At 40.6% G+C, this 26,595-nt stretch overlaps 1 protein-coding gene across 1 annotated transcript in view; it reads right to left on the bottom strand.

Annotated features, from left to right (window-relative positions):
• tcf7l1b (transcription factor 7 like 1b) overlaps nucleotides 1-24,497 on the bottom strand; it is a 44,787-nt gene extending 20,290 nt beyond the window's left edge. Inside the window, exons 1-3 of the mRNA XM_007231484.4 lie at nucleotides 23,122-24,497; nucleotides 22,854-22,926; nucleotides 22,626-22,753 (exon numbers count right to left, since the gene is read on the bottom strand). Coding sequence (XP_007231546.1) covers nucleotides 22,626-22,753; nucleotides 22,854-22,926; nucleotides 23,122-23,307 — 387 coding nt within the window. The 5' untranslated portion in view covers nucleotides 23,308-24,497. The remainder of the gene's footprint in view (nucleotides 1-22,625; nucleotides 22,754-22,853; nucleotides 22,927-23,121) is intronic.
• Nucleotides 24,498-26,595: the final 2,098 nt, after the last annotated feature.

The raw sequence follows: 26,595 nt of genomic DNA, 5'->3' as shown, positions 1-26,595 counted from the left end.
CAGAAAATTGTTCTTTATTGCTCATGTTTGTGGCTTCAAAAAGTTTATTTTATACTTAGAAAAAGTCTCAATTTGTGTTTTAACAAATCTAAGCAGCTAGATTTGGTACAAACATGCACATATTATATATATATATATATATATATATATATATATATATATATATATATATATATATATATATATATATATACATACACACACACACACATTTTTAATTTTTTTAATTTGTAAAAACTGTACAACTGATCACATTGGTTTTATCGACCTTGATACCCGTGTGTGTGTGTGTGTGTGTGTGTGTGTGTATATATATATATATATAATTCTCATTGCACTCACACACCTTTTGCTTCTGCACTCTCTTCTGTTTTGCACATTACTACTGTTTGCATTTACGATAATTGCTAACTGTATTGAACTGCCTTGAATTTGTACTGAGCAATGAGAAGTTTAAGATTATATCAACCTTCATGGAAACAGACCTGACCTGCTAAAAGCACACAAGTTTGTACCTGACTCTAAAATGTAAGAGTTTGCTTAGGCTTAAAAAGGTTTACATTGCAAAACGTCCTGTAATATTGCCGTGAAAAGTCCTGCCTTCAACAAACTTTCACTGGAAGAACAATAAAGAGCTTTTTGTTTCCAGTGTAAAAAAATGCATTACATTACAAATCCCTGCAACCTGATCATGTGTTTTATAAGCACTCGTCCGCTTTTATCGCATTAACCTGCCCCCATTTAGTTACAGTCATACAGTCGACACAGACATGGCTAATAACTACATTTATACTCCTCCACTAGTGCATTCATATCCCCTCCTGGACAACAACGTCCAGACGGACGTGCCCTTCCCCAAAACAGGGCCGGACGCTTTTGTCACAGCTGTCACACTAATCGAAGTCACGGCTGAAATCTGGCCATGACATGATCCTGATCTATGACTTCCTCTAGAGTGGACGTTCAGAGGCCCGCTGACCGAGGCCTTTTAAATAGAGCACAGAGCTCTTCTAATAATCCTGTTTCAGTAGAAGGGCATTTCTTTCACATAGAGAAAGCACAAGAAAGAGAGAGAGAGTAAGCGAGAGAGAGAGAAATTAAGGAAAAAAAACTGATTGATTGAGAGAGCAAGTGAATAAGAGCAAAGAATCAAAAGAGGCCTGTGTGTATGTATGTGTGTATGTATGTATGTATGTACATATGTATACAAGAGAGAAAGAGAGAGAGAGAGAGAGAAAGAAAGAAAGAAAGAAAGAAAGAAAGAGAGACTGTGCAGTTAGCAGAGTCTAAAAAGTAGAATCTACAGAATGAGTGTGCTATTGTGTTCCAGAAAACAACGAAGGGTCAAATGAAACCTTGCACTTAATTAGAACCACAAGAAAATAATCGGGCTGTCTGGCAAGAGGCAGCTTTCTCTCGAGGCCGAAGAAAGGTAGCCATATTGTTTAAGTCAATTACCAGCACATACTGAGGTTTCTCAGTACCTGGGGAGATCTAGTTACACACCCACCTCCCCCTTCCCTGTAGTATGGACCGGGCAATCCTGCAGTGTTGAAAAATGTCAATAACAGACACAGCAAAGCATGGGAAACCACATTTTCTTTACTTTTTGTTTCAGTGGTGTTTGCTATGAAGTGAACTGCAAAAACATCCTGGTCTACAAAAAGTCTGTAAAACTTATGAAAACCAGCACAATTACAGATCCACCAAGTCTTCCCCATTGAAGCCCAGACAACCATTGTTCTAAAAATAAAAACCCTGTTTTCCATTAAAAAAGTATTGACAATGACACAGAGCTCTTTGAAAACTGGGATAAATACTCACATCACCATGTGAAAACAAATTACAACTGCTAAATAAAATCACAAGTGTCTAAGTAGACAGCAGTGCAAAAGAAGTATATGCATGAAAAATACAGGCTGCAAAAACTGCACCGATTATCATCTAAGCTTGTTCTGCTCACTTTGTTTTTCAGTGCTGAGTCGTTTACAGTCAGAGGGGGTAGGGAAAACGGCTCATTCAAATTCACAGCAATTAGCCCCAAACTTTTTTATAATCTAATCCAGATACTGTGGCTAGCTGTGAAATGGCTGACTGAGATGTTTGCTGTAAAACCTCAACAGAGGGATGCCATTAACTTGCGTGTGTGTGTGTGTGTGTGAGGCTTGTGCAAGTGAGAATTCACTGCTCTAGCTAGGCCATCATAAAGAACCCGCCAACATATATACTGGTGGTGGAGGTGGGGAAAGGAATGGGATAAAATGCAGCACCTTTAAAAACCCTGGAACGCTCATTTACAGCCTAGCAAAATGTGACCAGACATAACCACGTGATGCAACCCCTCCTGATTATTATGGGTTGCGCTGCTTATGAGGTTACCATTGGCAGCTAAGCAGTTGGCCATACCCCTTGGCATAATAATCACTTGTAAACTTCGAATCCCCCTAAAAAAAGGCAGACCCCCACCAACCATCTCGAACACCCCCCCACTCCCCCACTACTCCGGCCATGGCTGAAAAAGAGAAAATAAATATTTGCCTGAGAGTAAATTTGATCTCGCAGGGCTGAGCGAGTGCCAGGGCTTCAATAAGAGCTTGTGCTAAGAGAGGCTCTACTTACTGCCACCATTTAAACTAGCCCCTTTAGCAGAGGGAGAGAGGGAGAGAGAAAGAGAGAGAGAGCAAGAGAAAGAGGGTGGAGGGGTGGAAAGGAACAGAAAAGAGGGCTAAATTAAACACATTTGTTTCTGCTCACACATACCACAAGTCTTATGAAAACAGAGCAGTGATTGTGTTCACTCTACGGCCCCCACTGACAGAAACCCACCCACTCCTACTCTCTCTCTCTCTCTCTCTCTCTCTCTCTCACACACACCCCTTCCCCCCAGCCCACAGCTGTCTATAGATGGCTTAGTGTGTGCAGAAGCACAGAGAGGCCTCCTGCTTGGCCTGCTCAAACTCACTCTTATATATGTCTACACAACTCTCTTCGATTTTGCCCCGTCTACCTACTATTCAGAATGTGTACACATTAAAGTTGTTACTATCAATTATACTAATGTTTAAAAAAAAAAAAAAAGACAAAAAAGAACAGCCACCTAAATGCTGACACATAAAAATAAAATGGGAAGCCTTTAAAAATGCTTTCAATGAGAAACTAAAAGAAAAATATGTGTAACTGTCTTTCTGGTCAGGGCCTGTTGCTTTATGTACGTTTTGGAAGTTTGTTTCTTAAGTTAGAAAAGTGAGACGCTATGTTAATATTGCTAACACACGACTTGGACTGGTTTCAATTTCAGTTCAGTAAGTACACATCTGAAATTTGACTTCAATTAGAAGTGGAGATAATAGACTAAAGTTGCAAACACTGAGGACGGCAAAAATATCATGTCTGTAAATTCACACAAAAACTCATTATATTTTAGTTTTCTGTTTAGATTTTAGATCCCAGTATGACATTCTTTAGTTTGTAAACACAAAAATAAATGTAAGAATTGTAAGGTATTAATTAGCATCTCGTGTTGTAAACTAAAGAAGCATTGTGAAACATATCTTGGCTGATTGAGTGCATCTGTGGTCAATGATGAAGTTATTCAAATTTTCACCAAACTAGTCACCTCAAAATATAAATAAATCACACACACCACCAACTAATCAACAAGTCTTACAAAGTAGTATAACTTGAATTGAGCTTAAGGTAATGAATCGTAACAGCCTCAGTACTCACTCTGACATGTGCATGTGTGCAAAGACATGCACACCCCAGCAGTGCTAGAAGACATTCACTCCCACAGTGAATCACCCACCACTAACGGGACTGAGAAGCTTACTGCTTCTCAACAGCCCACAGGCGTTTCTATAAAACTGCTACAAGCAGAGCCTTACAAACATCCTCTACACACACATATACACAGCTACATTTTCCACATAAAAATCCCAAAAGGGATGTATAAAACAACGCTAATAACAATTAACCACCAATTAATCACACACATACACACCCAAACCACGCTTTGTGTTCCTGTCTGCCATGTTTTCACCCAAACAGTTACAGTATGTTTAGCCAGGGCCACCAGAAAGACTGCATTGATTAAAAAAAATTCTGGCCAAGAGTGTTTAGACATCCGGCCATGTCTTGTTTCTTCCAAAATGAAGTAAATTCAAATGATAATTTTTTTAAATAAAACAATATGCAGCTTAAGAATGGCAAGATGTTGGATAATCACCTGCCCATACCACCCCGTAACTCATCCCCAACTCAAAAGTGTTAGATAAAGCGCCAATATTCCAGATAAAACAGTTCCACCGCTCTACAGCTCAATACAGGTGGGTTTATACCTGCTAAAGCCAATGACTGGCATTAAGTATAATAAAGGCCTGTTTTATTAGCAATACATCTGTACATGGACTAGACTTAACTGTGTGCATGCATGTTTTTGCACATGGGTGCGATCTAAAGTAGTTGAATGCATTCTTTGAAAGAAAGTGCAAATTCATTTACACTGTATGTTCACAGCCTGAAATTAATTTACGTAGTTCAGTTTTTTTATTAGTACTGATTTCTTATCTGGCCATTTTTATTGTCTGGCACTTAACAAAAGCCATGATTGCTTGATTAAATAATCAAAACAACTGGTAGATAGCCTAATAAGCACTGTGACCGCTGTGTAATCTTTAATACACACGACTGCACCTCCTTAACTTCTCGTTTTAGGTCCTGAGCTGAAATCCTAAATCCTCCCAGCCGTAGCAAAGCAAACAGGAAAGCTCCAGAGCACAATGGATGGAGTAAACAGGAGCTAATACTGGGTGTGTGCGTGTGTGTCTCTGTGTGAATGTGTGTGTGGGCAGCAGCATGGTTCCTGCCCTAGCAAGGCCACACCTGGACAGCACTACACGGGTCACAGAAAGAGTCTTAAAGGACAATGGAGACGAGACACAAAAGAAGCCTTCACCATGTAGGTCCTGCAACTCAACCCCCTGGACTGTTCTGGCTTTAGGGAGCTGTCTTATAATTTGTATTTATTTTATTTTTCAATTTTCTGCTATAGGTAAAAGTGTGGGATCATCTTCAAAGGTCACAGGTAAAGAAATTCTGATAAGGTAGTAAGATTTGGTCTTTAAAGGCACGTCTGGTTCAATAGTCATGGTATATAGCATTTAGTGAATTTTAACAATCCCTCGCAGTCATACAGTTAAGCTGCACCTGAAATATATGATGTAGTCAGGATTCTTGAACATTTGCTGCAATTTTCCACCCCTAATACGTGTCAAAATTGCTGTAGAATCTTGCACTACTCTGTAAATCAGTGAGCAGTGAAAGAGCGACACAAGCTCACGCCAAAGCTGCGAATGGTCATAAAAATACAGTGACGTCAGCTGGCTGGCAGACTGATCGCCTCATAAAGACAACTCGGGACTCTACTTTGGCCGGTGACTGGCGCAAACTGGGATCAGGACCAGGCTTCCATCACAAGACAAAGGACTCGCTTAAGACTATTTCTGATGACATCACTAATTAACGGTCTTCACTGCCACTTACCTACGGAAATGCCGAGCCCAGTTTAGAAGCTGTGCTTTGTGTGTGTATGTGTGTATGCGTGTGCAGGCATTTTCAGTATCTTTTTTTTTTTTTTTTTGCAGAATGTAATACTACTGTAAAAATGGCCAGGATCAATCACAACTGCTCAACATGTTAAATTTCAGAATAAAAAATAAGAGCAACTGGTCTTCATGTAGTGGCACCCATTAATGTACATGTGTAAAAAGCAGGGCAAACCCCAGGCCTGGTCACACAAACCCCAAAACATCCCCAAATCCTCTTAACCACATCCACAGTATAACCTGCGCTCTATAACTAGAATTGTGTAAAGAAAATTAGAGGAACAGGATAAAGATGAATAAAGTGCTTAGGCAGTGTGTTACACAAGGGAAGAGCGAAATAGAAGAAGCAATGAGAGAAACAAAAAAAAAAAGAAGAATATGGTGAGCAATTACAGTAGGGATTTACAGCCTGAGAGAGGCTTTATAAATCAAGAGTTCTGCGCTAATATGAAGCAGACACATCAACTTCAGTTCTTTTCTTGCAAATAAAAAAAAAAGCTCACTGTTCGACATTGCAGTTTTTCAGTCAAAACCCTGCGTTTGTTCTGTGAAATCACATTGTCAGACAAGGCCAACTAATCAGTGCATCTAATAACATACTAGTCAGGAATAAGGCTGCTTAGTATTGAAAAAAGCGTGTGAGGTGTATGATTAAAATTGCTTTATATGACACGACATTCATGAAACTCCTGTGAAGTGACTACACAAAACAATATGTTGAACTTTTCCTGGGCAAAGTTTTTTTGTAAGAAAAGAGCGATGACAAAATAAAAATGTGCTACTAAAGATTCTATGGAATTTGATTTTACAATTTACTGTAAGACTTCTAGCATGTTGCTCCCTCCTGCCTTACTTAAGCAAATCTGCACTCGAAATAAGAAAATATTCTATGGAATCTTTCATAGAACACTTTTTAGCTCGAGTGTACATACACAAAATTAAGTCTGCAGATTGGCAACACACTGCTAAAAGGGCCAGGCACAATTAAGGCTGCTTTGCAAGAGGTATAATTTCAGGGTAGACAATGAGAACAAGTGGTCCTCGCGTAGTTGCGTACAGGTCAGTTTTGGTCACAAAAACCTTAAAACATCCCCTTAAGCAACTTCTTTTCATAGGAGTGACATGCATATCAATAAGACATGGTTTACAAACTTGCAAGACGTCAAAACAGAATAAGCCAAAAGAAAGTGAAACGGTGCATTTGTCATTTCAACGTAGAAGAGAACTGTAGAAAAAAAAAGTGCGCACGCAAAATGTAAATGAGAATCCCCCCAAATCAAGAAAAAACACCATGCCAAGACATTTCTGCACCCAGTTACGAGATGATTTTGCAAGGCGAAACATAGGGGCCCCGTTTTCCTCTGAGAGCAGAAATAAGCAGAAATGCACATCAAATATTGATGTGGATTCTCTTATGTGCAAATAGTAGATAGGTGTAAATATTCAACATGCCTGCAAAGTGAACCTCTCTGTGTCTCTCACCAGACACACACACACACACACACACACACACACAAATCCCACTCAGTCCGATGACCCTCAGCCTCGACCTTTCACCCTTAACCCCAGGGGCAAACAAAGCAATGAGTGACATCTAACCAGGAGGGGCTTTTAGAACAGAGTGTGGATGTGTGCAGAGGAGTGAGTTGGAGCCATGTGTGGTGTTGCGATTAGCCTCTCGGCCCTGGTGCTGAATACTCACTCTGTGAGACTAATTCGGGGTCAAAGTCTCTCAGTCATTTAATAGCATTTGTTTGCCAACACCTCCACATTACCTACAGCCAACCAAACATGCTCAACACAGCTTATCAGAGAGAAAGAGAGAGAAAAAGAGAGAGAGAGAAAGAGAGAGAGAGAATAAAAAGTAAGAGGAATGGGATTGGGAATAGAGAGTAGGGGTAAAGACAGAAAGAGAACACAGAGGACAGAGAAAACAAAATAGGCAGATAGAAAGAGTAAGAACAAAAGAAGAGAAAGTAAAGGTAAGGAGAGCGAGAGAGAGTAGCAAAAGTAGCTTATCCAACTATACTGACCCTCACACACACATCTTTAAGCATCATGGAAGTACCTCATACCTCCCCTGTTTACAGACAGACACTATAACACTGTAATTCCTGAAAGTCTTGAATCCAGTCCAGAGACATCAGAACGCACACGCCACATTACCCAGCGTGACTGCAGCCAAAGCCCAAACCCCAGAGAGCTTTGAGAACATGATAGGTTTACATTACTGTGATAACCTGCTTATCATTGGCATCACCAGTACTTAAGGAGATCTCAACTAGGGTTGCAGCGGTAACCGGTTTCACGGTATACCGTGGTATTAAAATGCACGGTTATCATACCGTGTGTATTTGCTTATTACCGGTAAAACGCAAGCCAGCGGAGAAAGTCACCCGCGCATGCGCAACTCTGCTCCGCTTCAGCTACTCAGCACACAGCGGTGAGAATGGCAGAAAGTGCATCAGACTAGAGCCTAGATTCTCTGCCCGAACCAGACCTGACCCGAGGACCGACCCGAAATCGGGTCCGTTCGGGCCGAGATTTCCCACCACATTCCTCGGGCCGGGTCTGGTTGGGCTCCAGAAAATAGTCTGAGATGTAGGCATCTGTTTTTTAATTATATATTTTATTTTTAAACAAAGCTCTGGTGTGATAATCACAATGTTAATGCTAAGTAACCAATTATTATTGTTAATGAAAACGAACCAAATAACGAAAACTGAAAGTGAAACTTAACTAACTTGTTTATAAGCGCTGTTTTCACTCCCGCAGTTCTACAGCGGGAGGTGTTGTGCCGATTCTGTCCGCGAAGCGGGAGTCGGATTGAGCATAACAGCGGCAGCGGATTCGGCATAACAACGGCAGCGCGGCTGCACCTCGCGGTCCGCGGTGTTAGTTGTAAGCGCTCGCGCTAGCCGCAAAATACGACAGAAAACACTGAGAAACTGCAGAATTATGAATTGGCCTAAAATGAGCACGAGGAGATAAAAGAGAACCTTTACCTGTGAGTAGCTCACATCAGAACACGCAAATCTCTCTCTCTCTGTGTGTCTCTCTCTCTCTCGCACGTGAACTTCTCCGCACTGTGTTTAGCTGTTCTTACAAATAATTTTAATTAAATAATAGTTCTATGCTTCTATGTTAGTGTTAATTTACATAATTCTGATCATATTTCGCTCATTCAAACAGCCTGAAAACAGACTTGTAATCTTGTAATCAACAAGCTTGTAATCAATGTGGCCGTAGTCACAGCTAAAGGAGGAAATACATCAAACCTGTTCTCCCATCTCCGAGAACACCACCCCGCTGTGCAGCGCAAAGTATGTGTTCAGTTTATAATTTTACCTAAATAACCTAAATAAAACTTCTTTGTAGTCGTGCACAACCCATGCGGTAAGCGCCCGCAAAAGCGCTGAGTTATCCGAAATTTGGGCACGCAGGTACAGGCGTGAAGTGCGTGCTACGATGGATTCACGTGTCCGTGTAAAGGTCCTGGCCGGACTGGATGTGAAAGACGCCATTCATTTACATGCGTTAATTTTCAAATTCTGACGTGCCTGTTTTTCATATGTTGAAGGTTTTAAGGTGTGAAAGCCTTAAAATAGAAATCTCTATTGTGAGGATCATGTCAGAAATAAATCCCCTCTTTCTGCAGTATCTGGTTATATACCAACTTTTTATATATATATATATATATATATATATATATATATATATATATATATATATATATATATATATATACACACTCTTAATGCCCTTAAGAGTAGTGGAAAAACATGGTTCCCTTCACCTGATGGTGTAGTTTCTACAATAAATAGTTAATTGAACAAAAAAAACTTTGTTGTAATTTCTTTAAGGGTCAGTTTAATAATATATGTAACAAACTGTGATACCGTGATAACCGTGATACCGCGGTATTTTCCGAGACGGTTATCATACCGTGAAAATCTCATACCGTTGCAACCCTAATCTCAACAACTGAATGGACCATAAATACATATTCAGAGTACCAGATATATGTACAGTAATATGTACAGTAACTGTATAAACTCTAAATTTCCTGTCTGTTCTTTCTAAAGTTTAAGGTTTTTCAATGAAAAATTAAAATAATTGCTGCATCACTTGCCTACACACTACAGTGCTACTAGTGCACTTGATCCTGACATACCACACAACCACACAAGGCCCGTGGCTATGGCTCCATGAAGAGCAAGTGTAAGTGTAAATGTCTCAGTGTGTGTGTGGAAGGCATAAGTTCTCAGCTTTAGTAATGGTGCCTAAATCAATGCAAAATATCTGTGTGTGTGTGCGTGCACGCGAGTGAGGGAGAGAAAGAGATCGAGAATGAGTGAGCAAGAGCGTAGAGGGCTCAGCTGTGGGGTGAAGCTGCTGCTTTGAGGCCTTTGTCCTGCCACACATCGCAGTCTGAACCACTCAAAGAGCCCATTCACTGCCAGCCCTAGTCCTGCCAACACACACACACACACACACACACACATACACACTTCTGCCCTGCATAGTCCAATCTCACACACTCCATTTTTCCCCCCGCCTTGCAGACTGAAATAACAGCCGCTCAGACTCAATGTTACACGTTATAATGATCCTCCAAATCAAACTAAAGTTAATTATGTAAAGCTAACTGCAGCTCCAGTGACTCTGAAAGGGGTAAATACCGGAGTCACATGTACACGGCTTGTGATGACAGCTGGCATAACACAGCAGTTCAACACACACCGAAGCAGTCCAAACCTATTACACAGGTCACCAGTGACAAGCACGCGCCCCTGAGAAAGTGTGTGTGCGTGTGGGTAAATGTGTGTCTCTTCTAGTCAAAGGCAACATTCAAGGGCCTTTGCTAACAAGTTTGAAGCAAAAAGTGTCCCATAGAAGTACTGGATGTGCAAACATCTTGGCGGGCACCAGGCTGCAGACCAAAAAGTCCATGCATCCTACACCAGCAGATGTCAACGCAAGCAGATGTCAACGCATATATCACAAATGTAATCCAATACTTTAAGGCAATGTATCACTTTTTTTTTCTTTCATTTCGTTGTTTGCAAAACATTACATGTGTATTGGTTCTGTCACACAAAAACACTGTACAACTATTTTTCAAATCTTTTAAATTTAGCAGCTGTACATTTTATAATAAACTGACCAATAAAAAAAAATTACAAACATGACTTGACAAGGTAGCACTTTCGTAAACCTGCCATTCTAGAAATACCATATGTACTGTAATACAATACAGAGAGAATAGGAAGAGGTATATCCTATTAAAGGAGAAGCCACTTACTCACATAGACCAACTCTGCCTTTTACAATGGGCAGAAGAGAGGAATAACCATTCTATTATCTGAATAAACAAACAATACTGTAGGTTAATTGATTAGAGAAATAGACGCTACAAGCAGCATTGCTCTACCACGCCTCTAATCCAATCAGACGGCAATCTGAGTATGACGTGCCTCCCTAATGAGATCAATTGGTTAGGCTGAGGTTAAGCAGCGGTTAGGCTGAGGTTACATTGAGGATCGGTCTGGGTTTTCCCCAGGAGGTGATGCCAGCGTGAATCGCAGCATGCAGGAGTTAATAACAGACGGCCCCGGCTGACGACGGCAGACGTACTGAGGCCTCTTTATGGACTCTCAACAGGCTCTCTATGCCCACACGGCACAATGGAAACGGTGACTAGCGCCATTCAGTCCACGGGACTGACTCGGCTTTGCCTCCGACAAACTTTGTTTGGGACTGTTGTTGTTGCAGAGGCTCGCCTGGAGCTGCCTTATTACAACAGCTAATCACTCACATCTGGAGCTCTGCAAAAGTGGGGGTGGGGCTGGGGCTGGAGTGAAGAGAGAGATTAGAGAATGAGCAGTATGAGTGAACACAGAGCGAGAGAGGTATCTCCATTTTTGCTGTTTTTAACCTTTTGTCATTATTTGAAACTGGCTACAAGTTGTTCTTAAAGTGAAGTTAATGATTTCATGATAAATGGATTAATAGAAATGCCTCATTTTTTATGTGATAGCAAAGGAAGGCAATAGTAAGAAAGACTCAAAAAATGTGCTGGACATATTTCCTTATGTTTGACTGTTAACACCACAGCATGGTCATCGACACGGCTCCAGCTCTGTGTGATAATTCTGCTGATGGCTGCGTTTTCCTAGCCTCACTGTGACCCACAGCTTGAAGCAGACCCTTTGGGTAAATATGATATCCATCACGGCCTCCGATCTGCTGGACACGGGGATGTCCAGTGGATCACGAATGGAGGCCTGGGGCTCGGCACGCTTTTGTAACCCAGTGAAGAGAGAGATACTTTGGCTGAGGCAGAGTGGCAGGCCCTGGTGAGGGCAAGACTAGAGGTTTGAATCTTGCTAGAAAAACACTGGAGGAAAAAAACAGATTTACAAGCAAGAGTGCTGACCTGGCATCAGTCCTGCCTTTCCTAGCTTAGATCCTTCATATTCCCTGTAGCTGCTCTCACACTAAGACTGAGAAATGGTTTATTAATGCACTGACGTACAAAGATACTGACATCGACTGCAAGTATTTTGCTCTGCAAAAACACACTGCAAAAGATACAACATGATCAAGGACCAGCCAGTATTATTGTGACCAACTAATTGAAATGCTGCCTCCTTAAAGCGATATCAGCATCCAAAAATCCAATACCAAGATTAGGAAATCTATTAACTATTAACTATTCAAATCTACTTTGATAGTACAGAAGTATACTAAAAATATTACAGCAGTGGTCCTTTCATTCATACTGTACTGCACTATAACGCAATTCTCGGTCCCTTATGTTTCTTGTCAGCATGCCAGTGGTTCCGTGTCTCAGTCAGGCTGCTGGCTGTTTAAAACCAGTAATGTAAACCACTACTCCATGCAACCACAAGCCTGTGCAATTTCACAAGCCCTGCTAAAGCTGTTCTTTAAACTAGGGCTGTTGCGAGGGAAAGAAAGACTGCAAAGAAAAATGATGATATACTGGTAACCTAAGTATAAAATATTTCTCATTTTGAGATTTTATTGCATTGTGATCATTCTTGTTACAGTGATGAATAGTAGTGATAAATTGCATTATTATACCATCTCTCAAAAGTGTCCAAAAAGTGTATCAAAAGTGTTTTGTCTTACCCCATGTGTTTTTTTTTTCTATCTGCCCTGAAGGGGTTGGTGTTAATCTGGAGCCCTGATTCTTTTAAGATATAGTATTGCATCACAATACTATGTATCATAACGCCCAGCCTTACTAATTACAACCTTAACAAATGCAGTTCTGGTTTTAATGATTTGTTATCTTAAAAGTGTGATATTTTACTGTCGGATTGTTTGCTTACTATGCATATCAGATCATTTAGTTTTTAGTCAAAGTTAGTATAAAGTTTAATGTCTTATAATACTCCTAAAACAAAGAAAAAATTGGTGCAATTAAATTAAAAATAGTTTCCAGCTGGCAAGACTATAATAGAAAACCTCATACTCCAAAACTTTGGACTTCATGGAAGTCCTTCACCTTGCAGGTTTGTTACTTTTTATGGTTTGTCCACACTAAAAAGTATTACAAATTATTACAAATTAAAACACCACCGTCACAACAGACTGCAGGACTATCTCTCTCTCTCTCTCTCTCTCTCTCTCTATCTCTCGCCTGCCATTTGTCCTTCTACTACTCTTTTATCAGCGCTGTCACCTGTGTCCATTTGTCCGCCTTCCTACATTTGCTATCTACCAGAACCTAAAAAACAGGTTCCTATCACAGCAAAAATCTTGCCGTCTTCCACCCAACCTCCCTCTCTTCCTCTCCCAATCGCCAACTCTGTCCCTCACGCTTGCTACTTATCTCTCTCTCTCTCTCTCTCTCTCTCTCTCTCTCTCTCTCTCTCTCTCACTGCTAAGCTTTAACTGAAACCATCTGGTTGGAATACCAGACTGATGAAGCTCTGTTTGAGAGCTGCACCCCTTCTCTCTCCCTCCCTCTCTCGCTCGCTCGCTCTCCCTACCGCCTCCCTCGGAACAATCCAGTTTTATTAGCCTAGAGTCTAGCACTTAGTGCCCTGGTTTTAAGAGCCTAGATGCCTCGACATGTGAAATAATACCCTGGGCTCAGAGTGAGGGGGCCACACGTCATCCCTTGGGGCCCCCTGTGCAGCTGGAAGAGGGGGGCCTGACGGCGTATGCAGGGCTGCTATCAATCAGCCTGAGAGGCCTTATCGCCCGCAGAGAGCCGGGATGGATTGCGCAAACCCCCCCCCCCCCCTTTCTGCTGCCCTCAGGGGTCTAACCTGGAGGCTCGGAGGCTTATAGGGCTGACATGGGGAAAACGGCCACAGGAGAAAAACTGGTACTCGACACACGATCCCTGCCAAAACACACATCCCTATACGCTTACACAGGACACAGACACTTGACCAGTTGGTGTTAGTATCACATAGGATAAGAATGTGTGTTCTCACACACACACACACACACACACACTTAATTTTCTCATCTGCCCTCAGTGCTCTTTATTTTTGACCTGCAGGCAGCTGTGCAGTCTTGCTGCTGTGCCAAACTCCACTGTTTCCCATTACGCAGTACATAGTCCTAGAGCTGAGGATTAGACTGTGCAACCTACGCAGTCACTCATATACACACACACACACACACACACACACACACACACACACACTCCAACACATTACAAATGGCTCAACTTTGCCTGTCTGTCTTGCGGGTGTGTGTGGTGTGTCCAGCCCAGTGAACATGGCGATGATTTAGTCCATATGTCTCAATACCGGTAGTTCTCTGTCTTTCACTGTATCTGATGAATTATACTGAACAGACAAAGGGGAAAAAAGCATGGTAAGGTAAAGAATGGGCAGTGCTGGTGAGGCAGAAATTTGGAGATATTCTCAAATGAGATGCAGAGAAAAAAGATAATTTTAATACACATAATAGGACTTATCCTGCAATATCCCCCTAAGACCTCTCTTAAAATTAGTCCTTCCCCAAGGTCTAGATCAGATTCATAACGTGTTTTTAAAATAAATAATTATTCACATCTCTGCTCTTAAATGATTACCCCATTGTACTCCTAAATTTAACTGAATGAAAACTCCAAATAAGAAAACATTAGGGAAGGACACAATCTTTAAAAAAGGGGCGAAAAAAAGTTGGCTTTAAGAAAAAATTCTCCCTAAGAACAGTCACTTAATCAGCCTGCACTGCACTGTGTGCTCCAACTCTGCAGTACAGCTGCAGGAGTTTGAGGCTTTATTTGCTGAGCTAACGTTGATTTTATCCAGCTCCTACTAATTGACAGGGGGCTAAGCTAACAAAAAGTCTGCTTTACACAGTTAAATACTGCTCTGGTTGAGTGTGTTGGGGGAGGGTTAACAAACACACCTCACACCCGCTCTCACTCATAGTACAATCCCACAATCAAACACAATCCCACACCACATTTAGCAGGATCAAAAGTTCTTGCACTGCTGCTCAGTTGCTTGTTCTGAATTAGCGCCATATATGAACTTCCCTTTCAGATACTGTATTAGCCCTGCCCATAGAGACTCATGATGAATCTTGACAGGCAGTTTCAAGCAGTTCTGTCGCACTGGGTGCGCCCCAGCGTGCAGCATTTCTGTCAAAACCTGGCTAACTCCAAAATGCCTGCCTCAGATTAATAAATTGATGAAGAAATAAATTTATACGCATACTCTCTCTTCTCCAGTACTTCCAGTACTTCAAAGGCCTTCCATTGATGTCACAGAACGCAGGGAGTCATTGGCGAATGTGTGTGCGTAAGACAGCGAGAGAAAGGAAGAGTGTGTTGGTGTGTCTCAATGCTTATGTGTATGTGTGTGTAGGGAATGGTTGGTTCGCCAGTCCTCAAAGGGTGCTGAGACTCTCCTGAAGGGCCTTGCTCTTGAAAAGCCGGAGAGAGCTATAAACAGAATATCTAATGGCAGAGAGGGAACGGAGAGAGAGAGAGAGAGAGAGAGAGAGAGAGAGAGAGAGAGAGAGAAATGATGGGAAGGCTACGGGTGACAAGTGCATGCCAGCTCTTGCGCTCCTCAGAGAAAGCAGGAGATGAGATGAGGGGAGGAAGGCCAACGCTGGCAATGTTTCACACAATTCAGACAGCACACACACGCACACATGTACACAGACCTGGATAGGGATGTAGTGTGTGTTTTTTTTTCTGGGGCAAGACTAGCTAAGAAATATCGTCCTCCTCATTCTGTTCCTTTTACACTCCTGCTATACCTGGGCCACAATGTTTTATTCCACTACGAACTTTACTTTGATTTCCCCACAAACCACAACACAGGTGCTTTAGCCAGCTAGATCTCACACCTGGAACTGCTGGTTTTATCACAAGAAGTTTTAAGGACTTTAAATCAGATTAGGCAGATTACGTTTTTTTGTGATCTATACCCAACCAACCAAAGAGATAACAAAAACATGCACTAGAACTCTTCAAACTCATCAAAAGTACTGGCAGTTCAATCATGTCCTAAGTCAGATGAGCTGAGAGCTACATTGAAAGCAGCTTTATCTGCCCTCACATTTCCTTTCCTGGAACAGCATGGACGACAGTTAGTGTTTCTCTACCAAGATAACACAGATGGGGTTCCGTCTGCAGTTTACAAATCATTAGTATGCTTTCATTTAAAGACAAATCTTTTCAAAGCATCAATTAAAGACACTGACTATCAAGGCCTCTTTTTCAAGTGAAGTGCTTTGATTTATGTTTAGTACATCAAATCTTTGTTATCAACAATTTTTGACGTTTTCACTTTTTGACGTAATGGGAATTCGGCACGTGTTATTTGTACGTATCCAAATGCGTGGCTAAAGTTCAGGGTGAATGAACCAATAGAAATGCTCCAAATAATTTGAAATAATTATTATTAAATCGACTTCCAATGACAAGTTAAGAAAATATAAATCCATTTTCTATAATGTTTCCATTTTGGAGATACAAGGTTTTTGCACAACAGTGATCACAGGATTATGCTTCCTTTGCACTTGAGCAGGGAAGCCAATATGTTTAAAAATACTTAAAAGCAGCTCTACAGTTCCATAGTAAAATCAGCTCTGTTGCGGAAAAGTGCAGTGCTCCAAGTAAACTTGCTGAGAAGATGAAGAGGAAGAGGAAGATGACTAAACGCGAGGCAAAGGGGACAACGGAGGCGGAGGGATTTGCCCCCTGTGTGGCTGCTGAGTCGGACAGCTCTGCAGACAAGACTAAACACTTCGCCCAGCATTTCCACCAAGCTGTGTTTGTTTGCCAGTGTGGGCGCCAGCACACAAAAGCTGCAGTTACTGGGTTCTGGCAAGCAGTCTCCCTTTAGTGGCCGAGTATTTGCAAGAGTCAGGAGTGTATTAACTGTAACACCAAAATACTTCTTAATGTTTTTTCTAAAGCTGGAACATTCAAAATGCACCACTAAATTGGTAAAACTATATAAAGGAGGCTAAAAATGGGTGTAGTGATATAAAATGACTTTCTCCAAACTGATTAAAAAAAAAAACAACATTAATAATGGGTAACCTATAAACAAAAAAAAAAGCTTTCTTTAGTATACATGAAAATCCATGTACTGATGATACCCAAGACATGCAATCGTGACTTAATTTATGAAAAAGATAACATAACATTATATAGCTCACCCCTTAACAGGAGGGGACATGGATTGCTATGGAGGGGCTTATATAACAGCCCCTCTTCTTCACGTCCCCTTGACTCCAAGAGGACATTAAAGAGGGGAGGGGAGGGGAGTTGAGACAAGCAGTAAAAGAGTTGAGAAACAGACTACAGCAACAGGGCTGGCTTGATGGGTTTACCAGGAGAGCAAAGAGCCTGTAATTTAATTTCTGGGTAGTAAATAACAAACACAATGCTGTAAACAGCAAAGAACGTTAACACTGCAGCTTCTCCAGACAAAAAAACAAGTAAGCAATCAACTCTCTGGTGTTTAATTCAACAGTATTTTAAAGTTGTGCTTTCTGATTCAACACTACAACTGCACTTCAATAGCTCTGGGCACAAGAACACAACACAGATCGTATCAGAACTACAGGAAACAAATCTGTTCTAAGCAAGGCCCAAACTAATTTTTACATGTGCACACTTCTCTACGCTGCTACCCGAAGAACGCTCATAATTTACACTTAAGTAGACAACGCACAGCACAAAAAGTTGATCCACCATAAAATTAAAAACCAAGAACAAGCAGACAAGAATTACACTCAGCACTTTCTGAAATGTTACACTAAAGGTCAGTTCAAAACAGTTTCAGCCAAGGGAACGATACGTCTTCCCACTAAGTCACTGTTTCAAAACAAACTAGTTGCACTAGATAAGTCTTGCATCTGCTGAAATGTAAGTCCCTCTGTCCATCAGTCTGTTTGTGTGTCTGCGCACATGAACAATTAAATAAAACATAAATGTTGCAACGCCTCTTTGATAATTACTATAGACCCAGATCTAGATATAAAATATTTTAGAAGGTTCTACTTTTGCTGTTATGTTAAGAGACACTATTCCACTGCACCAACAGTGTCCAGGGGCTACTTTTATGATTAGCTACTAACCAAACTGACTGGGTTATTTTCACATAAACAGATTTTGCTTTGATGTGATCTTGCTTTAGAACTACAGAAGAATCTTTCTGGAGTTTTCTATCAAAGTCAATCACTAACTTGGTCTGAGAAATGAAAGAAAATGCTGTTTTGCTTTAGTTCATACCTGTACGAAAACTGTTGCCTTAAGTTTAAGTACACTAATATGCATGTTTAACAATAAATTCAAGATGAGAACTTCAACACGAATCTCCTGATTTCCCAATACATTAAAGGAGAGCATTTGTTCTCAAAGAAAAATACATCTCCTGGCAACAAATAAGCAGGAAGAGAGGAGAGCTTTAATTGAGCTGTTGAAGAGTGGAGGGAAAAAACCTTGACATTTGTCTTAGTGTTTTCATAGTTCGCAGAGACAATTAAATTTGACAAAGTGTATAGCATTAAAAAAATATATGTACTACATATTTAAAAAAAAATAAAAAAATAAAAAAATGCCCAAGTTAAAAGCCATATGAAATACATATTTAAGCACTGCCTGTGCACATATGTGTGTATATATATATATATATATATATATATATATATATATATATATATATATATATATATATATATATATATATATATATATATATATAGTATAACACTCAATTACTTAAAGCATCCCAAAGCACCCCTATGTTTCCAGTCTCAAGCAACTATAAAGTCCCTCTAAAACAACTTATCGGCTGGCATAACGAGAAGCGAGAGAGTAATAATGGCCTTTTCTTCAACACCAATAATATTTACATTCCTGCACAAACTCCCACAGGTATTCTAAACTTCGATTCTCTGCAGCAAGGCATCCCCCTCCCACCCAAACCCTTTTGTTTCATTTACTGCTGTATTTCTTGGTCGGTCCGACTTGAATTTTCATGCCGTGAAGAAAAATTCAGCCTCATTGGAATTTGATAAACCAAGAAACAGTACACAGCGTCCACGATTTCCAACTTTTAGCCTATGCAGAAAGCAGAACTCAACTGACGACAACAAAATAAGAAAATACAATCCTCTCAGCAGTTCTGTCCTATCCAGAGAACTTGAAACTGATGTAATATGTTCTGTTGTGTTTTCCAGTCTCCACCTTATATCTCTCTGTGGCTTTCAACTGATATTTGTGCTGCCTGCAAATGCACTCAAACAGTCTCCAAAAACCCACCTTGTATAAACACTGCTTTTCATAAAGCCTTACTGTAGCAAACCCTCTACCTGTCCACTATCAAAAATCTCCCCATGACATCTCTCAGGGCAATCTTTCAGAATAGCATAGACAAGGTTACTCACATTCCAACTGGGGAGGCAAAACAAAAAGAACAGACTAATGCTTATCTTTTTAGCAAACAGGCAAACACAGTGTAGGTTGTGTTTGTACATTTGTTTTAAAAGTCAGCAGCTCAAAATTTGAGTAAAATGAAAAGATAATTGGGATTCAGATGGCCTCCTTTAGAGTTTGTTTGGAAAAGGCCCTGATGGGATTTTGACAGCTGTGGCTGTGTCAGTCCGAGGGGCAGCTTAAGATTAGTGTGTAAATATCTGAAGAACGCCAGCCAGTCAGCGTCTCAGTCACAGCTCAAACGGAAGGTGTTGACTGACAGACTAAGCTCATCTGCCTCAATGACCCTCTTGATACACATATATCCCTTCACTTTTACAAAGATAAAACTGATAAAGTTTACACACAAGAAACTCTGGGGCAACTCATTCAGTCTATAATTATATGGAACAGCTCAATTAAAAAAAAAAACAGAATTTTCTGTGCCAAATAAGCAGAATAGGTCAAGAACTCCAAAAACTAACATGCCACAAAATTACAAGAAGAATTACATTGACATTGACACTGCCTCCTTTTCAAAATCAGAACAATGAGAAAGATGAGAGCATATTCATTGCACAAGTACTGCTGTATGGATTTGAAGGCATTTACAGTGGAGGAGAAATAAATGCTTGTAATCTGTTAAACTTAATGAAACCAAGTGATCCAAAATGACACATCTTAATGTTTGCAAGTAAGCCCATATTAGCCTCTGCATCTTTAATGCGCATTACACTAACTAGAACAGAGCACTTCTGTATTCACGATTTGCAGCTGACACAAATACCTCAAATCCATGGAGTACAATTTCTCAAACATGTCAAATCTTATCGGAGAACTTTGCTAAACAAAAAGGAAATATACAACTTAACTCAAAACTTCAGTACGCAAAAGTGAAAGGGCATTAATGTCTGCAAATGAGGGAGGTGGGACCAGCAGGGGAGAAGAGAGAAGCTTGCAGGCATGCTGTTAAAGATTATTTAAGCCAATTCCACCTTGTATAGGCTAAGAAACAAAAGAACATCTCTGCAATGGTATGCACTAAGAGTGTAAGGAGCGGCCATTACGCTAATGAGGGCCTATGGAGATCTCCAATGAAGCCATCAAGCACCCCCTCTGAATAACAATGCTGGCCTAACGCCTCAGTAATTGAATGGAAGGGACTGGGAAAGGAGGGAGAGCACGTAGGGAGGAGGGAGGAGACGGGGCAGGGAAGAAAAATGGGAGAAAAAGTTGGGGAATGGGGGTTGAAAAAAAAAGGGAGAGAGAGAGCTAGCGCAAGCAAGAGAGGCAACAAGAGAGGGAGGGGGAGGTTGCTGCTTTTCAGTCAAATGCTTGGCTGGTTCCAATCAAATCACATTGGGATTCAGGGCAAGGAGAGGGATTTGTGGGTTGGAATAAACAATAGTGGTGTAACCCAGAGATTTAAAGGAGATGGTTCACAGTTTAGGTAAAGAAAAAAAGAAGGGGGTGGAGGGGTGGACTGAAAAACGCTAAACGAAAAAGCTTTTTGCCCAAGTTTGTTGAGACTCCAAACTTTCTTTCTCTCACTCTCTTTTTAACAGCACTGACGTACACCACTTTGGCCAAAGCGGACATGAATGCCCACTGAGTCCTTTGCAAACGAAGCTGAAAGAAGCCAGTGCATGGGCTAAAAGGCCAGTCAACTTTTTCCCAGAGTGGGATGCTAAAACTCAGGGATGGAACAGGCAAGCCAGCCTCAACAGCCATCGGGTTTTTGCAGACATCTAAAAAGTGACTACATTAAGAAGAAGGAAAAAAAAGAAATAAAGAAAGAAAGGAAAAAAAAAGCACAATGCCCCCCACGATTCCCGTCCCTTCGCCTCTCATCATCTAATTCTTTAACAGGTAAAACAAGCTTACTAACAAAAAAAAAGTACAAAAAAAAAATGCTGGGAAGCACCAAATTGAATTTCCTGCAGAGAAACAGGCAAAATTCATATTTGCACAAAGAAATGTTGTGGTACCACAACATTGTTAGTTATAAAATTACAGCTGTATTTTAAACATTGTCCTACCAGCCCAATACACTATAATAGGTGGCTTTCTAAGTCGCCTACTCATGTACAAAAATAAATACTTTTACAATAAAAAAAAAACCCTCAATTTTACAAAACATAAAAAATCAGCATAACCAGGACAGCAAATTATGTCCAGGAAAAAGACATACTTGGACCAAGAAAGGCACTTCAAGGACAACTATGACAGGACACCATTAAATCTAATTTAGGTATGAAGTGTATAGCTGTACCTTAAATACTGTCCTGTAAACGTAATATACTGTGATAAGTGGTCTTCTAACTCTTCTTCTAACAAAAATAACTATATTTTTGTCAAAATTTTTCACACATAATCTAAAACGAGTAGGATACCCATAATAATAGCCATGTTCACAACCTAATCCTGCCAAATATAACACACATAATTGTATAAAAAACACTTAAAACCACTGTAACCCTTGTTGCACTGTAAATAGACACAGCTGTGCACAAAACATTACGAGTCGTGTAGGGAAATCGCAAGTTAATGATAAGATTGTGCGCCCACACTGGAGCCATTTATAGCCTGCGTGGTGAGATCATTTCCAACATATATTGTACATAAATAAGGTGTTCACCCATGCATGTGTATTTATTTGTATTAATTTATGTGTTTGAAAATATTCAAGGTTTGACTGCACTGTACTGTACCAAAAAGCAGAAAACTTTTAAACTGCTCTTAAACTTGATAGCACTGCACTCTTCAAGACTTGTGCCTGGTCATGTTACTGGTCATGTTATTGGCTCTGGACTCTCAGCGGGTTGAATAGATCCAGAAAAAGTGGTTTGTTCAGCTTATATCGACACGAGATGAACAAAAGGAGGGAGGTCCTCCCTGTATGATACTTGAAGGAAATATGGGGGGTGCTCATTCTGCCACTGTAATACAAGCTATTAAAAACTTGGCTCAGTGGGTCATTAATAAAATAAGTAATATGGTTTATCTATAGTGGTATTGTAAATGAGTAAATGAAATTCAACTTTATGCCTTGAATATAAACGTGAATTCTGAGGACTACTCACCGTCCTAGCGCTGGGAGACAAGGCGCCGTTGGATAAATAAGGGCTGGCGAGATCCGGGATCATTAGAAATGGGTAGCCTGGATAGTGTGGGCTCTTAAAAAAGCCTCCATCTTGCTGTCTTCTCAAAGCTTTAGGTGACAAGGACAGGAACAACAAAAGAAAAATGTAAAAAAGTTGTTTTAAAATAAATTGTTAGATTCTTAGCACAAACCACAGATTGGTTCCTACCTTCACTAAAGTACTCTCTGGCTTTTTCATAACTTTCAGTGTCAGGTCTGGGCTGAGGGCGTCTTTCTGTTTGCTGGTGGGATCCAAACACACAAGAAGCATGACATAAAAATTTAAGTAGAATTTCTGCAATTATACTGTATGAAAGGAGAGATTAACAACATAGAAACCACTCAAGTCTTATCTACAGGTCCCACTGACAACAGCAGGGCAACCTGTTGAAACTAGCTAGCGTTAGTTAACCTAGCTGCAGTTTTGTGCCACTTACCTCAGAATCAGAGGAGCTACTGTTGTTTTCAGATTCGTTTACCAGAGAGGATTTTACATCGTCCAGGTCTCTTTCGGCTGACACATTTTCGGAGATCTTCTCTTCTTGTTCTCCTTCGTCTTTGAAGGAGATCATCTCATCGTTCGCCCCCAGATCATCCCCACCGCCTCCGTTTAGCTGGGGCATGTTTAGCTTGTACTTTTACTTTCCCACTATTAAACCGGGTAAATTGTTTCCCCGTTTCCGAAAAACAGGGTTATTACTGTGAAGACAACTAGCGGATCACTTTTCTCTCTCTCAATCCGTAACGTAGTCTCAGTTCTCGAGGAGCAGGAAAACACGACGTTAACTACGAAAGAAAGCACAACAACAACCAGAAGAAGAGGAAAACAAGAGGCACTTCCCACGGGTTCAGAAATAATCCTCGGCAAAGGAAGACAAATCCACAATGTCCATGACTACTTCAAAACGGGCATAAGTGACTTTTAAACGGTTCCCGAACTACTTTAAATGTCTCGAGAGGACAAAAAAATGTCTCACGTAAGTTACTTAGTTAGCAAATCGGCCGCTAGCTGGCTAACCGTACTTGTAAATCTGAGGAGAACAAAAGCGGCGAGGAGGAAAAACAGACGAAAAAAAAGCAACAAAAGAAAAATAAAAGTCCAACCCCAAAAAGTTTCCTTTTTCAATCCACTTTCTGTAATCCACACTCGCACTTCGGGGCGATTTCGCGTCGAAAGAGGCAGGAAAAAGTGAGTTTACACTTCGAGCACTTCTCCTCCTCCTTCCTTCTGAGGCTTCCAGAGCAGCCAAAGTTGCAACGGTCACGTCGTCCCTTCTTCCTTCACTCGCTTACTCTCCCGAAACACTCTCAAAAGTGGAACAAACCGAGGCGGAAACGTTCAAAACGCACGTAAAAGTCTTTTCTGACAGAAAAATCTTCCCTTCTGTCCAAACCGGGAGCAAAACATGTCTTGGAAGGTCGCGAAAACCGTCAAAAATGACCGACTACTTCAGTCGCCTCTCCCGAACGGCCGTTGGGCTGAGGAGGAGGAGAAGGGGGAGACAGAGGGGTGAGTGAGTGAGTGAGTGAGAGAGTGTGAGAGAGAGAGAGTCTTGGAGAGAGAGGGAGAGGGGGAAAGAGAGAGAGAAAGAGGGAGGGAGGAAAAGAGAGAGAGTGCAGAACCGAGGCTGGACGCTGCTCACGCTGCCGGAGTGGCGGGAGCTCGGGCTCGCGCGGCCAGCGGGCTTCGTTTAGAACGCGGCGCACGGAGAGGAGGAGCTCGAGCTCACGCGCTGAAAGACGACACTAGCTCAGCGGCTCGGAGCGCGCGGACACGGAGCTGAGAGAGCGCGCGGCTTAAAGGGCCAGAGACCTCCCTCACTCCACCACAGGACACTCAACACGCGCTCATTCACATTCACACACCGTGCACACACACATATCAATACGTATACTATATCCTATAGGGGGAGTGGGCGGGACTTCTCTGTTTACTTTTAGAAAACAATGAAGTGTTAAAAAAGTTAGATTAATACTTTTATTTTATTTTAACTATTAAAAACAATTATTCGTTTATAATATTTGTTAATAGTATTTTGTTTGTTTTGTGTGTTTTTTTTTTCTTTTTGAGTCGTGCACCACATTACTATTTTTAAATATCATTTTGTCATTTAATGTTCGCGTTTTGTGAAGAGGCAAGGTAAATTAAAAGTCTTATTTGTAACGTTTTGTTTATTTTTATTATTGTATTTCCCTTTTTTATTATCAGCTGTTTGTTTAAATTAAATACATTACTTTAATGCCTTTTTTTCTTTTGTTTTTTTTTTTATTTAAGTGACTGGCAAACTATGTTAAGTATCATAAGTATCACTTCTTATTTTTTTATTATTATTTTTTTTTTACAACTTTTTTCTTTTTATCTTTTTTTCAATTAATGACCCTTTTTTGGGTGGGGGTAGCTGGGGGAGGGGGAAAATTAGGTCAAAAGTGTTTTTTATTATTTTATTATTTTATTTTATCCTTTCCTACATTACCTTTTCCTATACAGAAATCTTATCTATTTTTTCTTCGTTTTTTGTTGTTTTGGCGTTGTTACAAATAAGTTTTAATTTTTTTTTTTACTTTACTATTTTTTTTTCTTTTTTACGCTCTACTGCTCCACTGGCTGAGATTGATGATGTCATGCTTTTCCAGACAGTTGCTTCACGTGTCACGTCGGACCCTCCACCCCCACCCCAAATCACCACTCGGCACAAAAGAACAACTAGGGCATGACCATCGATGAAGAAGCCCAGACACCCCCCTCTGCCCCCCACCAACACCACTAACACCACTCTATTTTCAGATTATCAGTTCAGGCTGGATGCAGTGGCCTATTTTGGGGCCTTTAGAGTAGTGATCACCTGTATCAGACAGATTATTGATCATTATGATATCACTGAAGTAGAGGCCTTCCTCCAAGAGCCACTGTGTTTGAAAGCTCTTTTCAGTGCCCGTCCGTACCTACTCACTCCCTCCCTCAGCCCTGTCCATAAGGGTGTGATAATAGTATGCTGTATAAGTCTGTAATGACATGGTGCTGGAGTAATTGCAGGTCGGAGCTGTAAGTGTGTGTGTGCGTATTTGTGAGTGTGTATATGTGTGTGTCCATTACTAAGGTGGTGCTGCAGTATGGATAAGCAGGTTTGTTAGGGAATGCTTTACTCATACTGGGTGACGGAATCCTCTGAAAGCAGCGTGATCCTCAAAACCTCCCACTGAGAAGCACCCAGAGGGCCACACACACACGCACACACATAAGTGTGTACTAAGGTGTGCAGGGCACTCTACCCTCCATAACCACTTTAATTTATTGATGTCTGATCCACTCTGTTGGCTAATAGGTGTGTAGAACAGCCTGAACCCACATTCCACTGCAACCAATATAGCTGTAAAGAATAAGATAAATAAACTACATAATCATATTGTATTTTCCAATAAATTAAATGGAAAAAATTCAGTGGAAAGCAAATGGAGTAGAACTAAAATCGCAGCATAATCGCAGCATAATAAACAATAATAAAAAATAAAAACCTTAAAGTAAAAAGAGGTTCGTAAACACAATGTAAACACAATTCTACCTTTAAAAAAATCTGTTATACAGTGGTTAGAGTTCTAATTAAGTCATGCCGAGTGGGTAAAACAAATTATAATAACTGTTTTTTCCCATGTGTATCCCGCCACCATGAAAATATAAAAAAAATATTTTAATCTTAACTGTAAAGCAGCAACAACAACAACCATTTTATTTCTTATCTACAACCATCTACCATTGTGTTCTGTGTTTTATATGTAACATTAATGAGGGTAAAATAGTGATAAGCCCATACATGTATATTTTTAATCAGTCTTTACAGCTTTAGCTTAAGCATGGTATGAACGGACAACCTTACTGACTCTGCTCTGATTCTTGTGCACCCGTATGATTTCAC

Source organism: Astyanax mexicanus, chromosome 12 (genome assembly GCF_023375975.1).
Source record: "Astyanax mexicanus isolate ESR-SI-001 chromosome 12, AstMex3_surface, whole genome shotgun sequence".
NCBI lineage: Eukaryota > Metazoa > Chordata > Actinopteri > Characiformes > Acestrorhamphidae > Astyanax > Astyanax mexicanus.
Note: the sequence above shows the minus strand (reverse complement) of the source record. Positions and strands in the feature narration are given on the sequence as shown.